Source organism: Aureobasidium melanogenum, assembly GCF_000721775.1.
Source record: "Aureobasidium melanogenum CBS 110374 unplaced genomic scaffold scaffold_2, whole genome shotgun sequence".
In the NCBI taxonomy this organism is placed as follows: domain Eukaryota; kingdom Fungi; phylum Ascomycota; class Dothideomycetes; order Dothideales; family Saccotheciaceae; genus Aureobasidium; species Aureobasidium melanogenum.
Window position 1 is genome coordinate 1,464,564 of NW_024470054.1, and position 17,200 is coordinate 1,481,763.

At 50.3% G+C, this 17,200-nt stretch overlaps 6 protein-coding genes across 6 annotated transcripts; 4 read left to right on the top strand and 2 right to left on the bottom strand.

Annotated features, from left to right (window-relative positions):
* Window positions 1-210: 210 nt before the first annotated feature.
* Window positions 211-1,280, top strand: M437DRAFT_39467 (uncharacterized protein; the record flags this gene model as incomplete). Its single annotated transcript, XM_041020016.1, has 2 exons — window positions 211-1,073; window positions 1,130-1,280. 2 exons carry the CDS (start codon window positions 211-213, stop codon window positions 1,278-1,280), a joined length of 1,014 nt encoding a protein of 337 aa, XP_040883810.1.
* Window positions 1,281-1,444: 164 nt separating this feature from the next.
* Window positions 1,445-1,696, bottom strand: M437DRAFT_10456 (uncharacterized protein; the record flags this gene model as incomplete). The annotated part of the gene is made up of 2 exons (XM_041018568.1): window positions 1,445-1,597; window positions 1,658-1,696. Coding segments are annotated over 2 exons (192 nt in total), but the record flags the coding sequence as incomplete, so codon positions are not given.
* A 314-nt stretch (window positions 1,697-2,010) lies between these two features.
* Window positions 2,011-3,070, top strand: M437DRAFT_81265 (putative lectin family integral membrane protein; the record flags this gene model as incomplete). The annotated part of the gene is made up of 3 exons (XM_041027521.1): window positions 2,011-2,100; window positions 2,159-2,596; window positions 2,651-3,070. The coding sequence occupies 3 exons, from the start codon at window positions 2,011-2,013 to the stop codon at window positions 3,068-3,070; spliced, it is 948 nt and encodes a 315-aa protein (XP_040883812.1).
* A 1,284-nt stretch (window positions 3,071-4,354) lies between these two features.
* Window positions 4,355-5,975, top strand: M437DRAFT_38947 (uncharacterized protein; the record flags this gene model as incomplete). The annotated part of the gene is made up of 3 exons (XM_041019918.1): window positions 4,355-4,540; window positions 4,594-4,699; window positions 4,750-5,975. 3 exons carry the CDS (start codon window positions 4,355-4,357, stop codon window positions 5,973-5,975), a joined length of 1,518 nt encoding a protein of 505 aa, XP_040883813.1.
* A 1,811-nt stretch (window positions 5,976-7,786) lies between these two features.
* On the bottom strand, window positions 7,787-9,495 carry M437DRAFT_39601 (glycerol kinase; the record flags this gene model as incomplete). The annotated part of the gene is made up of 4 exons (XM_041020039.1): window positions 7,787-8,513; window positions 8,569-9,136; window positions 9,190-9,343; window positions 9,400-9,495. The coding sequence occupies 4 exons, from the start codon at window positions 9,493-9,495 to the stop codon at window positions 7,787-7,789; spliced, it is 1,545 nt and encodes a 514-aa protein (XP_040883814.1).
* A 1,495-nt stretch (window positions 9,496-10,990) lies between these two features.
* Window positions 10,991-12,727, top strand: M437DRAFT_72323 (aquaporin; the record flags this gene model as incomplete). Its single annotated transcript, XM_041025836.1, has 4 exons — window positions 10,991-10,997; window positions 11,561-12,044; window positions 12,097-12,281; window positions 12,339-12,727. 4 exons carry the CDS (start codon window positions 10,991-10,993, stop codon window positions 12,725-12,727), a joined length of 1,065 nt encoding a protein of 354 aa, XP_040883815.1.
* Between the last annotated feature and the right edge of the window lie 4,473 nt (window positions 12,728-17,200).

Sequence of the window (17,200 nt, forward strand, 5' to 3'; positions counted from 1 at the left end):
ATCTATAGCAAATAAGAGACCCTACGAAGATGTTCCTGCATGGTCGTGCATGATACTACTTGCAGATGAGCTTGTACATTGATGGCTTGGCGCAGATTGTTTGGCGCTAGAGCATCACGAGCACTTTTTTGTAGCGCGCGCGGACGGACGTGTCGTTGTTTGCTCCCTCGGCCGTCTTCCTCGGTATCGATCGAGTGAATGAAAGATATCATGTCCAAGGTCACGCTCGCACTCGTTGCCGCAGGCGGCGCTGCATTCGGAGCAGCAACCACAGCTGCCTTATTCCCTCGTAAAACAGCAGGCCCAGTCAGCGTCAACACTCCGACCGCTCCCCTTTCTACTCCCGTCAACCCGCCGTTGGCTGTCGGCAAGCCTGCAGGTGTTCAGCAAGCTCTTGCTGCTGCTGCCAGACCCGTCGATCCCAATGGACTCTACCAATATGGATTCCCTGGCCCTGTGTCCGACCTGAGAGCCGCCGCGTCCTTGACCTCTGCATACGACCGCCGAACAAGAAACCCTGCATGGGTCGTCGAGCACATCACTCCTGAGTCGCTCAAGAACAGCAACGCAGACCGCAAGCACTCGGTCTTTGTCGAGGACGAGGCCATTCCAGAAAAGTTCCGTGCTAAGCTCAAGGACTACTTCCGTAGCGGCTATGATAGAGGTCACCAGGTGCCTGCTGCCGATGCCAAATGGTCGCAGCAAGCCATGGACGATACGTTCGCCTTGAGCAACATGTGCCCTCAGGTCGGCGAGGGCTTCAACAGAGATTACTGGGCTCACTTTGAGGACTTCTGCCGTCGTTTGACCGGACGTTACCCTTCGGTTCGCATTGTGACTGGACCTTTGTACTTGCCAAAGAAGGATGCAGATGGCAAGTGGAGGGTTAGCTACGAGGTTATTGGCAACCCTCCCAACGTTGCTGTGCCTACACACTTCTACAAGGTCATCTTTGCCGAAGATGGAAAGGTTGGCGGAAACGTCAGTCTGGGTGCTTTTGTCTTGCCCAATGCGAAGATTTCAAACGACAAGCCCCTTCAAGACTTTGAGGTACCCCTCGAGGCTGTGGAAAGGTATCGCATATGCTTTGACAGTATGCAGACTGGAAGTGAGCTGACGATAATCACAGAGCATCCGGTCTTGAATTCGCATCGCTTCTTCCTCCCGCTCAAAGAAAGTCGCTGTGCAAGGAGATCAAGTGCTCCATCATTGTCAAGGATTACTCGCAGAGACAAAAGACGTTGGCCAACCCTCCTCCGCCTCCCAAGGCGAATCTTTAATGAATTCGAGAAATTGTTCGATAATGTACAATTATTTTGGACCGGGGCATCTTTCCATGCATATCGTACAATTGGTCCTATCCACTCATCTCTTTTTTCTCTTCGTGATCGTGCTTTGTCGTAGAAATGTAACATTTTTACATCATAATGCCTCCGGAACCGGCCTCTCTCTGTATGCGGTTGATGTATTGCTTGGAGACGACGTTCCAGGCCGACATGTATTTTTCCATGCACTGCGAGTAGCAGGTGGACTCGCCCGAGGACAAGGAGGAACCGGGCTTGGGGATGCAGCGCTCGAAGCAGTGTTCGTTGAGTTTCTAATGCGCCGAGGGTCAGCGCGTGTGGACGAGATGTGGAAAAGCTGGATTCTGTGGTACCTCGACAAGCTGTCTTGCGTTGGCGACGGCGGCTTCTTGAGCGACTTGTTGCTTGATGGCCTGAGTCTGGCTGGCGCCCGAAGCGGGTGATGATGAACCTCCGAGGAAAGACATGGCTATGTGCGTGGAATGCGTGGGTTGGTGGTGGGATTGGTCGCAGGTACAAAAGTTGATATGCACGTCATGTCGGCGGCGGGCCTCTCCATGTTTGAACTGTTTGGCTTTGCGGAGCTCTAGATCCAAGATGACACGAAACACACCCCCTTGGCGCTGGAATTAGAGTAGACCAGTTTGCTATTCTCATTCTGCCATAGGCCAAGGGTGCCGTTTGCTTCTTCTTTATTCCATTCGCCATGCGCTTCTTGTCTCTGCTCGGGGCTGCTGCCGCGACGTGGCTAGCTGGCGCAAATGCTCAGGACTCCTCTGACGTGAAGAGCATCCCCGTATGACATGCGACCTGCCACGACATAAACTCTGACCATATCTCTGACATTTGACCAGCTTCGCACGCATTCTTTGATTCAACCCTACCTTGACTCGGACCTTCAAAGCAGATGGTGGGACTTTGGCGGCGACACCATCATCCGCGCCGACAAGCACATTCGTCTTAGTTCCGACCGCCCTTCGCAATCCGGCTGGATCTATTCGAGAGTCCCCCTGACTGCTACCAACTGGGAGATTGAGGTTGAGTTCGATATCAATGGCCAGGGCAACCTCTTCGGTGACGGCTTTGCCATGTGGGTGACCACCGACAGAGCACAGCAGGGTCCCGTCTTTGGTCACAAGGACATGTTCGAGGGTCTGGGTATCTTTTTCGACACATACAAGAACAACAGACCTGGTGTTGTTTTCCCCTATGTCATGGCTATGCTTGGCGACGGAAGAACTGTCTACGACCAGGCCCACGACGGCAAGGCCAACGAACTCGCTGGCTGTTCCGTACGTTCCACACTGTGTCTGTTTGATCTTTGGCTCTTTACTGACATTTCATAGGCACGTGGACTCCGTAACGCCAACATCCCCACCAAGGCCCGCGTCACCTACTTCCAGGAGAAGTCGCTCAAGGTCGAATTGATGTACAAGAAGGAAGACGAATGGACTCCCTGCTTCGACGTCCCCGGCGTCAAGCTCCCTGGTGTCACCTACCTCGGTTTCTCTGCCGAAACTGGCGAGCTCTCCGACAACCACGACATCATCAAGGTCGAGACCAAGAACCTGTACAGCCCAAGCGGCGCCGCTGGCACTCCCAAGGACTATAGCAAGAGCGCGTACAAGCCGAATCAATATGCAAAGAAGGAAGGCGGTGGCTGGGGTTGGTTCTTCTTGAAGTTTATCCTGTTCGGCTTGGCCTTGACAGGAGCTTATGTTGGATTCACCGTCTACCGCGCAAACAGAAGACGAGACAGATTCTGAGAGTCATCTCTTATTCTGTGCTTTATGTTTACCTTGTCGTTGTTATCAAAAGTGGGAGCGTTTCAGAAAACAAAAAAGCAGGACTTGCTGGATTGTGGAAAGCACAAGATCAAAAATGCAAACTGCAATTACTTCCTTCTACATATATTCTTCAGAGCCATCCATCCGACCAACGCATCTCCCAGTCTCTTTCTTCCAATCTTAGTGTCCTCAGAAATTATAGTCTCTCCAATGTTATCAGTGACAACCACAGATCTCATGCGTGTTAAGCACGAGCGGGCTGTCATGTTCAACTTTGGCTTAGGAATATTCATCACAGGACGAAAGATAGGATTTCTCTCCCAACACTCCTCCTCCTTACCTCCCTGTTCCATCCTCTTGGCACTTTCATGTTGCAAGAATCTCTTTGCTTGCTTCCAAGAACACATTAGCAGAAACTCCATCGAAGCAGAGATACAAACCAGCGCAAGAAGGGGAGAAAAGACAGAAAGAAAAAGACGGAGCCAGCGCCATCCGATTGAAAACTATCTTTTTGTTTTCCATTCTCATTGCCTGACTTCGAGGAAATCGTGACGTGGCTCGAGCGAAGAACTAGGTATCGTCAAGCAGCGCCTTAAGATGCTAAACACGTCTTTTTCTGTTTTCCCGACCTGTTCGTCCTTTTTGCGCTGGTTGCATCACGTTTTGAATGTGTTTCTTTTTTATGGTCCGGATGCAAAAGAACAAGAGATGGTGAACAAGAAAGTGGAAGAGAGGAAGCGGGGATGAGGAAGAAAAAGGATATTCAAGAAAAGAAAAAGGCAAACCCAGTGAAATTAGCAAGCGGCATGCTTCCCCTATGATCTCTGTTCATTGTTTCAGTCATGTGCGCACCATGCGAACACGCCTTGTTCTTGGAAGACCCGAGGGACAGGTATGCTGCAGGCACGCGTTTGAGACTGTTCTTGTTGTGATTGGTTCTCGGCATCGGGGATTGTGAACATGCTAGACAATTGACTATTAGCGCACACTCCAGTATGAGAAATGCCAAATGTCTTACCACTGCTTGCCAATTCTTGTATGGGTTTCCACTTTGTAGGGTTCAGAAGGAGGACTCAAAAGAGAGATGTATAATCTTATCGAGAAACGCCACATCTGGCATGTGACTCTACCAGCCACAACCACACAAGCCACAACATAGAAATCGACGTCAATCTTGCTTCACGTGCTTCACATCTTGTCCTACTTTTTGCTTGATTCTTGTGAGAGCTGCAATTAAATTGCAGGTGGTGTGCCATCAGAAAAATGTCGTCGACTTGGATTGATAATGTCAGGTCGTCGCATAACCTGCAATTAGCAGCTACTGCAGTGGCTTCTGGATTGCTGGTTGGAAGTGCAATTCTAGGACTGCAAAAGGCAAAGCAGCAGTATCGGGTTTCTGACCTCAAGAGCTCGATTCCTGATCTTGACAAGGATGAGAATGTTATTCAAGTATGTTTCCGGTAATGTGTTGATCAAGTTCGAGTATACTGATTTTATGCTAGATAAACAATTTTGGTGGTGCTGTGCAGGATGGCTCCAGATCGTCGAAAGAGGATGAGAGAGGTGCTGCTCTTGCTGCCAGAGCTCGTTTGGGAGATTACGACGAAGGTGGGTATATCTTGAAAGGTGCAGGATCATAAGTCTGACAGAACTTGTAGAATTGATCCTGGAACAACTGGCCCGTAACCGTGTTTTCCTTACCGACGACGGCCTGAAGAAGCTACGAAATGCATTCATCATCGTTGTTGGAGTCGGTGGTGTTGGTTCCCATGCCGCAGCTGCTCTTGCTAGATCTGGAGCTGGAAAACTACGTATCATCGACTTTGACCAGGTCACTCTTTCCTCTCTGAACAGACATGCCGTAGCCACGCTTGCAGACGTGGGAACACCAAAGGTACACTGTCTGCGCAAGCGTCTCGAGCAAATCACACCTTGGACACACTTCGACTGCAGGAATGAACTCTTCGTAGGCTCAACGGCCGAAGCACAACTAGCACCCTGGGCAGATGGCCACAAGCCAGATTTTGTCATTGACGCCATCGACAACATCGATAGCAAGGTCGACCTTCTCGCCTACTGCCACAAGCACAATATCAAAGTCATCTCCTCCATGGGTGCAGGCTGCAAATCTGACCCCACTCGCGTGTTCCTTGGCGATATCTCTACCAGCACAGACGACCCTCTCTCCCGCTCCACAAGACGCAGACTACGTGCAAAGGGCGTCAAAGATGGCATCCCTGTCGTCTTCTCCAGCGAAAAGACTGCACCAGGCAAAGCCCAACTCTTGCCCCTCTCCGACGAAGAACACGCCAAAGGAAGTGTCGGTGAACTCGGCGTACTTCCAGAGTTCAGAGTTAGAATCCTGCCCGTGCTAGGAACCATGCCAGCAATCTTCGGTCTCTGCGTCGCGAACCACGTCATGCTCTCCATCAGCGGTTACCCCCACGAATATCTACCTTCGAAATCAAGAGACAAGATGTACGATGGTATCCTGGCTAGCTTACAAGGCTCAGAGGAGCGCGTAGCCCGCCACATGTCCCTCGATCCTCTCGGTCTGCGCATTCCCATCACACAAGAAGATGTCGGTTACGTTGTTGAAGAAGTCTATCGTGGTCGCAGTGTAGTCAGCGGCTTAGCCAGCCGTCTCGCACTTGTGCGCTGGCGTAAGCCAGAGGGCCAATTCATCGATACCAGCGTTGCAGGACAAAAGAGCTCGAACATCGCGATCAAGGATTTGGTACTTATGACTAAGGATGAGGTTACTCAGCACGAGAAGTTGGTGCTTAAGGGTGACAAGACCCCTGAAGAGGTTTACGAGGCTAAGGTTATCAAGTTGGTTGAGGAGAGGATGAAGGAGGAGGCCAAGTATCGCGATTTGAGGTAGAAGTCTTGGATATGCTGACATTATCTGAAAGTTTCACACGAACATTCCAGATCATCCTTCTCTCCTGCTCTTTTGAGTCGAAGACCCTTTCAATGTTTGCACCAGAGACCAAGCCAGTATACGTACTCACCGAAGATTCGCTTCCCCGCAAGCAGATGTCACTACCAGTCGATATCGTGGCTCACGTCAGTAAGACCCTGGTCTCTGGTGAAGCAGTATGCATGGACGTGTGTCGCCACGACCACACAAGTCCTTTTCCTTCAGGTGATGATTGCGTTGCTGTATGCACTGTAGATCAAGTGCCTCATTATAATGCTGCGTCGTCAAGTGCCCGATGCCTAGGACACGACGTGCAACAACCTCCCAAGGATCATGGCCAGAACGACATAGCCAGACCTGAGATCGGTGACTCTGATCGGTGCCGGTCTTGCCTTGTTTGCTCTATTTCTACTAGTCTCACACACCATTCCCAGAAGATCACCTGTGCTTTTAGCGCATCCATCGTGTCGTTTTGATGGCGATTTCTTGGCTGTTTGCTTGAAGATGGACTGTAGATGTACAGTACATCTGCAGGCGTTCTAGTCAGATGTTCCAGATTCTTTCCTTTCGATCTTCTACGCAGTCGAGATACGTAATGTCTCTTCTGTGAATCCTGATCCTTCGTTTGCTGACATTGGTCATTAAAGAACATACTAGAAACAGTCAATGTTGCTACCGTATGCTCGGTAAAAGGTCATCATTGTCACTTTGCAGTCATACAGTACAGCCCCTCACTTCCCGGAATCTCGATTGTCTTTGAAAAACCAGAAAATCTGAAGAAAGTCTATAGACGAAAGACGGAATCGATGCCGTGTCGAAGCCTCGTAGGTGACTTTATCCATCACATGAGCAAGACTACGCCTTCTTTCCCCAGACGCCTCGTTTTTACCTAAGGAGTGCACCCCTTCTCTGCCTCAAACTGTCCCAAACGCCATGAGAAAGGATAGTCATGCAGGTAACCCGTTTGCCATGCAGATTCGAGATGACGATGCTGTTCAGCGGGCAGCGGACAGACCAAACCTACACCAAAAACAGCTCGGTTACGTTTCAATTCTGCAGGTCGGCAGGTCTCAAAACTGCTAAGACAGGTGACATCGGCAGATGCTAAGACAGATAACAGCTTCGGTTGCGATATGGTATGCCAGTCATACCCGTCGGTTATACACCTATAAGCTCGGCCCTCGGATCATATATTCTTCCTTACTTTTGTGCTGCGCCATGTTACGAAAGCGTTGGCGGAGTTAGAGTGTGGCTTCTGTGCACTATAGACAAGCACTTGCTTGCGTTATCTCCCAAGACTCAAGAAAAGTGTAATCAGCGGCAGTTGTACGCTTCGAAACCGGGAAGGATTTGACAAGGCATTGAAGAGCGGTTGGCTTCTTTCAGCTCTGTGGCTTGGACGTTTGTGTGCCATACTAAGACATGTGGTATGGTATTTTGGAGCAGTTGTTGGAATAGAGTTTCTCCCCGCTCTGGGGTACAGAGTAGTTGGGGATTATGGTTTTGTGGTGTGAAACGTGGACAGGTTGGTGTCAGAAAACAGTATGTGTCAACTGCCGTGAAATGTTGACTGCGCATCCCCAGTCGTTCTTTCTCCAGCTGGTCTCAAAGCTTCTCGCTAGACTTTACTCATTGCGTACGAACTTTATTGATAGAAAGATTGAAGTTTATTCGTGGTATCTAAGCTGCCGGAGCTCGCAAACAAGAAAAGTGGACAAGGCCGTAAGAAGGCGTTTCTATCTGAGCAGAAGAGACCGAGGAGGATACATTCCTCACTCGTCGTCGACAAGCCATCCTCGGCACATGTTGACTGCCCTTTCCCAGCGCTTGACTCCCTTTGCGCTGTCCTTTGCGTCCATCTTGGCTTCGAAGGTGGTCTGTCCAAGGGTGTTGACCTCCTTCAATTCCTCGAAGCTCTTCCAGACACCAGCGGCAAAGCCAGCGGCGATCGCAGCTCCCAATGCGGTGGTCTCACGCATCTTGGGTCTGACAATAGGGATCTTGTTCTCAGCTAGGACGTCTGCTTGGATCTGCATGCACAGTTCGCTGTTTGACATGCCACCATCAACCTTGAGCTCTTGGAGAGGGTGACCGCTGTCCTTCTCCATGGCATCTAGTACGGCTTTTGTCTGATAGCAGACAGCCTCGAGTGTAGCGCGAGCGATGTGCCCTCTTTGTGTGTGTTGAGTGATACCGAAGATGGTACCTTGAGTATCGGTGATCCAGTATGGTGCAAAGAGACCACTGAATGCTGTGACGAAGACAAGACCGCCGTTGTTTTCCACTGTACCAGCGAGCTCGGTGATTTTTGACGAATCGAAGCTGAAACCCAAGTTGTTCATGAGGAACTTGACACCTGAACCTGCAACTGCAATAGATCCCTCAAGAGCATAGCTTGGTGTTCCGTCAAAGTCATATGCAACAGTGGTGAGGAGGCCATGGGTAGAGATGACGGGCTTGTTGCCAGTGTTGTACAAGATGAACGAACCTGTACCGTATCTTTTTGTTTGTCAGTTTGCAGCTCTGTGAAACACACCATATAAGCATGACTTACGTGTTCTTTGCACTGCCTGCATCGAAACCTTTCTGACCGACCAGGGCAGCAGACTGGTCACCCAGACATCCGGTGAGGCTAAAGCCGGACAGAACTCCCGAACCGATTGTGCCATAAGCCTTTGCGTCCGAAGACTTGACAATGTCGGGCATGTGGATTCTGGAGAGATCGAACTCCTCATCGCCGAAGAAGGCAATGAGCTCAGGGTTGTACTTGAGTGTGTGAATGTCCATGAACATTGTGCGAGAAGCGTTGGTGGGGTCAGAGACAAAGACTCGCTTCTCATGTCCGTTGAGCTTGTAAACAAGCCATGCATCGATAGTTCCAAATGCGAGGGTGCCCTTCTCGTATGCCTCCTTTACTCTGGGCTCATTCTTGAGCAGCCACAGAAGCTTGGTGACACTGGGGTAGGTCGAGAGCGGCAGACCGCACTTTTGTGTCAACTCATCGGCACCCTTGCGAGACTTCAACTCTTTCACAATGTGCTGAGAACGAGTATCTGTCCAGACAATGGCGTTGTAAAGTGCCTCTCCTGACTCAATGTCCCACACAACGGTCGTCTCGCGCTCTGTATGGAAATTAGCATGAGATAAGCTGAGACAACGATGGAGAGGCCCTCACGATTTGTAATGCCAATGGCCTTGATACTGTCGACTGAGTTTCCGTCCTTCTTGAAAGCTTCAACAGCACCCTCAATGCAGTTGTGTACGGAGGAGACGATTTCCTCAGGATCATGTTCATGCCATCCAGGCTGAGGGTAGATTTGGGAGAATTCCTGATGACTGTCAATTTGACATCTCCGAACCGAGGAAACAGCTATCGTATGCGTACCTCTTGATGAGATGCAACTGGCTCTCCAGCCTTGTTGAAAATCAAGAACCTCGAACTGGTGGTTCCTTGATCAATGCTACCAATGAATTCGGCCATGATGTGCTGTTTGGAGAAAAGACGAACGCGCGTGGAAAAGAATAGACGCTGACCTCTGAATGACAGCTTCGAGGATCTTGGGCAGGTGCGAGTATACTTAAGTACCGAGGGCACATATCCATCTTCACGTGCCACTGCCTGCCAATACGGAAAATCTCGAGGCCGTCCCTTTAGCCTCCACATCTCCTATCGCGAGGCCCGAGGGATGGGACTGGACCTCGAAAGCAAAGGCTACTTGCCGTGAATTCTTACAACGTGTCCCCGCTCTCCAAGGCGAGCTCGTGATAGCTGCGTCTCAGCAGAATCCTTCTCAAAATCTTTCCAGGGCAGCGGCGTGCACGGATGGGCAGATAAAAGAGGAGCCCCGCATTGATCTCCTTTGGCCGAACGATGCCAATACTTCGAGACTTCCAAACTACGATGCTAGTTCACTGTTTGATGCAGCTGTTCTTAGCGCTATGGGTCGCATGGCTGCATCAGGATAATCTTGCGACAATCACATGCTCCCCAGCCCTTAGTTCCACGGTTGTCGAAGGATCCCGCTGTCACGGTCTTCTTGCCGATCCAGATTGTTGAGATTATTGAGATTATTGCTGCTGTCCTGTGCTGACCCCAGACAAACCCCACGCTCGGCAGGCTCCCCGCCCGCAGATCAATTCTTCTGGCTCGAGCCGCTCGACCAACTACAGACTACAGCTCCTACTAGGGTCGAGAATTCTGGGCGCTATCCCCAAGTCCTTGGATTTTCTGATGATCTCCTTGATACCGGTCGAAATGTCGTAAGACATGACGTTTGAGCTATTGCTCTTCGTAAGAAATTAGAGAGGTCTCCTTTCTGACCCAAGGGATTCTGCATCCCCACGATCACGAGCTGCCGACAAACTAAATTCGCGCATTGAGACAAACATTTAGCAATCATATTTTTCGATGTGGATATAGAGTATTAAAGTTTGGAAAAGACAGCCGACAATCACGCCGGCGCCATGTCCTTGCGAGTCGTGCAAATGCTATAATACAAGCCATACAACGGCCAGGGAGCACAACTCACCCGGTGTTGCCGCGTTGAAGTAGCATCGCGCTGTGTGGCGTCAGACGCCACAAAACTATACGTACCTATATCTATCCCGATCTGAACTAGGCATCTAGCGGACACAATCCGCTCTGACCAATGCCTGTAAACACGATGGCGGCTGTTACGCTTGCTCGTGTACGTGTTCAAGGCCGACAGGCGTGTGGTCAAAAGGAGGCAAGAGCACGCCTTTCGATGTCCGAAATGGTGCAAGTCCAAGCGTTGGCTCTTGGAAGACGGCCGTACCATGCTATGCCTGCTGCGCTTGGGCTCCATGTCCGTGTCCAATATGCCCCATCACGGATCACGGAGGAGCCGAGAGAAGAGCAGGAGAGTTGGAGATAGAGCCATAGCTTTCAAACAAGCGAGGTTCTCCTTTTACGACCATGGCGTCTCGTGAGTCGTTCGATTGCTTGCTTGCTCGGCATGGCTAGTAGAGTTCATCAGAGGCGAAGATGGACCAGACTTGGACCAATGATCGGAGACCAGTGGTACACATTACGCCTTGCAACATATTTTAGCAGCGGGGTAACGACGTTGGGGAGGTACGGGAGTTCCTGGAAGGCCTTTCCACCATCTGGAACCGTCGGCAGCATGAGCACTATGGAATCCTGCAGGGAAGCTCTGAGCAGCTAAGTGGTGGCTTACTTCGAAGGAGTCAAGCCGTGGCAAGGTGCACTTCTCACCGCGATGCAAGCAACGGCGTACTCGCAACGGCATCCTGGGGGGCTTGCAGCTGAGTGGTTGCTTGATCAAGATCTGTGATGATAGCGTGACTTGTGTTCTCAGGCCCGACTGCCGGTCAACCAAGGCTATTGCTAAGGATCGGACCCAAGACAAGGAGGCGGGATACAATGGGATCATAGAGCAAAAAGCAATCGTACTCAGACCATTAATAAAGGCTGGCCCCAGTCCATGTTGATGCTTCAATCATCTCATCAAACATCTTTTGTTTTCCTCATTCAATCCCCTTCGTACGATTGCCTGTCATGTCAGATATCAAGCATCACGAAGTATTCTCCGACAAGCTCTCCGACCTGGAGATCACACACATTGAACATAATCGAAGCGATAGTGAACGCTCAGATGATACTGTGGCATCTCAGCCAAAGTTCGTCGAGACTGGTGTTCCACTCAATAGAAATCAGTCGGCAGCCGCACTCGACAAAACCGACCCCAAATTCCTCTGGCCCAGGATTCGATTGACATTGCAAGATGCCTTCTCCGAGTTTATTGGAACGTTCATCATCTTGATGTTCGGTGATGGTGTCGTGGCTCAAGTCGTCCTATCCAACGGCAAGAAGGGTGACTACCAGTCCATCAGTTGGGGCTGGGGTATCGGTGTCATGTTGGGCGTGTATGCTGGCGGCAAAAGTGGTGCTCATCTCAACCCTGCGGTCACCTTCTCGAGTTGTGTTTTCCGAAAGTTCCCATGGAAGAAGTTCCCGATCTACGCGTTGGCTCAGACCCTTGGTGCTTTGTAAGTCCAGCATGATCCAGTGTCGTCCTCATTTACTGACCCGCTTGTTCAGCTGTGCGGCCGGAGTTGTGTATGGAAACTACAAGTCAGCCATCGACGTGTTCGAGGGTGGCGCTGGTATCAGAACAGTCAGCGGTCCCAACGCAACAGCAGGTATCTTCTGCACATATCCCGCCGAATTCATGACGCGGACGGGCATGTTCTTCTCAGAGTTCATTGCTAGTGCTCTTCTTATGTGTAAGCAAACATCCCTGAGAAATGTGCATCCATCAAGGTTACTGACGAACAAAACAGTCCTTATTTTCGCTCTCAAAGATGATTCAAACCTTGGCTCAGGCAACCTCACACCGCTTGGACTCTTCTTCATTATCTTCGGTATCGGAGCATGCTGGGGCTGGGAGACAGGCTACGCTATCAATCTTGCCAGAGATTTCGGACCTCGTCTCATGTCGTATTTCCTCGGATACGGTCATGAGGTCTGGTCGGCCGGAGGATATTACTTCTGGATTCCAATGGTATCGCCATTCTTCGGCTGCACCTTCGGTGGCTTCTTATACGACCTTCTTATGTTTACAGGAGAAAGTCCGATCAACGAGGAGTGGATGGGTATTCCTGGAGCATACAAACGCCTGATGTCGTTTGGAAAGTCGAAAAAGGAGAAGGCCGAATCCAGTATCGTCTGAACATGGAAATCAAAATATGGAGAAAAGGCGCGCAGTAGATACGAAATCAAGCTCTCAAAGGGCAGTCATCATTTTCAGAAAGATATTGTGCATTGTGATGGCAAGTGAAGTGATTGTCAGTCGGGTTAGGAGGAAGAGAAGTCTTCATTCTCAACGTTGCAGAGCCATGACTTCATTGTCAACAGGTTGAGGCTTCAACATGGACTGCAGGACCGGCGGTGTGGCTGCAGGAGGCCGGTGCTCGATCGACGAGTTCGTGCATTCGCAACATGGGCATGGAACTTTCGAAACAAAACATTTGTTTGCGCACTGGGCTGTTGCAACGTAGGAAAAAATGGACGATGTTTGTTGTCTTTTTGACGTGAGCGGTGAACGAACAGCAGCCAAAGCTTCGGCCAGTGTCGGACAAGGGGACCGACCCTGAATCAGGAAGCCCGGCCTAATAATTTCCTTGTCACGAGAGTATCATGTGTTTCCTCTGCTCTGTATATATTCCTCTCTACCTTGTCTTGTTGCATCTATAGCATTCTGTGTTTAAGCCTTCGTTATGATTCTTGGCCGCTCCGAGCATTGCATCTAATCACATCGCCTCTACCGACACCAGGGTCATGTCATCATCGCCCATCGATGCTGCCAATGGCTCGCTGGTAGCTCCTTCTGCTCTCTCGGGAGATGTAGAGCGTATCAAGGAGCTGGTACGACTATCCTCCGGCTCAAGCATTAGTCACCAGGTCTTCCGAAGATCCTTCCACGCAAACATCACCCAAGAACACATTCTTCAAGAACTCGATTCTCTCCAGAAGAGATTACGCAAGTCAAGACCCCCAACTCGCGCCCCCAGTCCCGACTCTGAAGACGAGTCCTTCTCCGATGCCGACTTCGAGCGAGCACAAGATCGACACCTCCAAGAGCTATCACAACTCCGCGAAGAGTTGGAGAAGGTCAAGCGTGACCGAGAACAATGGTTGGAGGATGCCGAGAACCGCATCGATATCTTGATCGACGAGAAAGACCAAGTTGCTGCTCAATTGAAGCAAATCGTGAAAGAGCTGGAAGAGTCTCAGGCACAACGGAATGAGATCAAGCAATCTCTTGAAGAGCTGGTGTCAAAAAACAAGGCCTTGACCTCAGAAAACGAAGAGAGCCAAACCGCCTTGACACAACTGCGTGGAGACAGTGACAAATACCAGAAGCTGTATGAAGAGGCCACTACTTCATTACGCACACTTGAGGAGGCCTCCAAAGCCGCCGAGAAAGACAACGAGAGTCTTCATACTTCTCTTCAAGCCGCCAACCACAAGATTCAAGAGTTGGAACACAATATTACTGAAGCTTCGGCTAGTGCTGCAGAGGCCAAGTCACAAATCAAGCGCTTGGAAGAACTCGAAGCCACCCTGCGCGAGTCTCTGGAGAGCAAGTCACAAGAGGTCGCAGCCCTTCAAGAAGCAAATGCACAAGCTGCTGAGAATCTGCAAAAGTCTATCCAAGACAATCACGCTAAGCAAGACGAGGCTGACAAGGCCCTGGACAGCCTGAAGTCGTCCAAGGCCGATGTTGACGCCGAGCTTGCAACTTTCAAAGAGAAGGCCGCCGACTTGGAGAAACAGTTGGCAGCCGCTACTAAGGCATTAGAAGTTGCAAACTCCGAGCGCGAAGCTGAGAAGCGCAAAGTCGAACAAGAATTGCAGTCGCTCAAAGGCGAGAAGGACACCGTCGTCGCAGAACTCGACGATACAAAGACACAATTGTCTTCTACCCAACAGGAACGACAGGATGCTGTTCACAAGCTCGAGACCGCCCTCCAACAACACAGCGATGCTCAAAAGGCCGTTGAAGATTCACTTGCCAACAAGGTCAAGGAGTTGGCCAACATCCGCATAGAGCTTTCAAAGGCTCAAGATGACCACACACGTCAACTCGAAGATCAGAAGACATCTTCTGAAAAGGTTCACGAAGAGCTCAAGCAACAGCATGACGCTCTTCTCAAGGACCTGGCTACTGTCCGACAGAACGCTGCAGAGTCCGACAATACCTTGAAGGCGAAACTCGCAGAAGTCGCAGGAAAGCTTGCGAAGTCTTTGAAAGACGCCAAACAAAGAGAAGAGGATGACAAGCAAAATAGAGCACGAATTGCCGAGGTCGAGTCTCAACTCAGTACCTCTCAGGATCATGCATCGTCGCTCGAAAAGCAGCTTGAACAGCTTAGCCGATCAAAGCATGAAATCCAACTACAGCTGACTTCGTTGGAAGAACAAGTCATTTCCTCCAAGGGAGAGCTCGAAAGCATCCGCGACAGCAACAGCGAGCTTGAACAGCAACTCGCATCTTCCCGGGAGCAAGCATCGGCTTCTAACAAAGAGCTCGATACCTTGCGCAGCTCGAAGGAAGAGGCCGAAACCCATTTAGCCGTTGCTCTCAAAGAAAGTTCATCAGCATCGTCGGAGCTTGCGGATCTGCGACAAGCTAAGAGCGACCTCGAGCAAAAGCTGGAATCTCTGCAAGAAGAACTCTTCAAGTCTAACGAGGAGCATGAGCAACTTCTCCAAGCCAAGGCTGAGATCGAACAACGATTGACTGCCTCGCAGGAGAAGACAATTGCTCTATCTCAAGATCTTACTCAGGTGCAAAAATCAAAGGACGAAGTTGAAAGATTGCTTACTCTGTTCCGTGAGAAGGTCGGCACACTGTCGGCAGAGATCAAACAACTTCGTAGCTCCAAGGACGAAATTCAGCAACAGCTCACTGCCTCCCAAGAACAAGCCTCGAAGGCTGCTGATGAGCTCGAGCAACTCCGTGAATCTCAGCGCGAGCTTGAACAGAAGCTGGCCAGTTCTCGCGAGCAAGTGGATTCCGCATCAAAGGAACACGAAACACTACGTCAATCCAAGGATCAAGTTGAACAGGAACTTTCGCAAATCTCGGCCCAGCTAGATGAATCCCAGAAGCGTCTGGATGACCTGCGTGAGGCCAAGGACAAAGAGCTAGCAGAGGTCTCAGATGCACTACAGAAGGCGACCCAAAATCTTTCAGAAGTCGAAAAGTCCAACGAAGCCGCTCGACTGCAAGCTGAACGTGATCAGGAAGAAACGTTAACCAAGTTGCGTCATGAACACGAGAATGCATTGAAAGCCACTACGGAGCAATCACATAAAGAGATCGTGGATGTTAAGCAAGCTCATGATTCCACTATCTCTGAGCTCGAGCGCCGTCTTGATGAGCTGAAATCAGCCACCACGGCTCGCGAGACGGAGTTAGAACAAGTCAGAGAAGAAGCTCAGATTCAAGTTCAAGAGGCTCGCGCTGAGCACGACAAGCGTGAGAAGAGATTGCTCGAGGACCTTGAATCCGCCAAGCAAACTCACGAATCAGCCTATGCCACACTAGAGAAGCGTCTTCAAGATGCAGCCCAAAGTCACAAGGACATGCTTACGGCAATCAAGAACCGTTACGAGGAAAAGAACGCCGAGGCCCGAAGCCAGCTCGAGGCCGAAGTGCAAGAAGAGCGTCGTCTTTCTGAGCAGAACAAGAAAGCTCTTAAGGATGCAGAGCATCGCGCAAACGAACTTGAAAAGCACATTGGTGAAATTCAGAATGACCTGACAGCACAAATTCAGGAAGCCAAACATCAATATGAAGCAGTCGACAAAGAGCTCTCTTCTACCAAATCTAAGCACGAGGATGATTTACAGAATCTGACGAAGGCTCATGAAGAACGACTTGCCACGGAACAGCAACAACGCCAAGATGCTGAGAATGCTGCCAGAAAAGAATCAGCACAGAGAATTCAGGAGCTTGAGAACTCGGTAAAGGATGCCACTGATGCGCAGAGCACGCTTAAGCAGCAGATGGACGCTCTGGAAAAGGAACACCAAGAAAGACTTGAAAGCAACAACAAGGAGGCCGAAGCAGCTCAGAATAAATTGCAAGATCAGATCGAAGCCTTGAAAGCCGAGCACGAAGAGAAACTCAGGATCTCTCAGCAGGAAGCCGAAACAGCTCAAGAAGAACTAAAGCAACAACTCGAGCGCCTTGAGCAGGATCATAAGTCTAAACTCGACGCAGCATCAGAAAAGGCCAGAATTGCCGAAGAATCACTAGCTCAGAGCAATGAGGCGCACGCAAAGGAACTTCGTCAGGCCGAGGGTGAGCACGAGGAGCACGCTAAGGCGGCCGAAGAAGAACACTCGAAGACTCTCGAGGCTGTTCTCCACCAGGTCGCCGAAGACAACAAGAAGCATATTCGACAGCTCGAAGAGACTCATGCTTTAGCTCTCAAGGAAGCCAAGGCCAACCACGTTAAGAATATTGGTGTTCTTCGTGGCGAGCTCGACAAACGTCACGAGGACCGTCTCAAGCAGCTCGAAGAAGCGCATCGCTCTGCTCTACAGGATACTGAAGCCGAGCTCCGCGAAGAACTCGAAGAAGTCAAGAAGAACTCTGAGACCACACATGTACAGAGCTTGCAAAAGCATG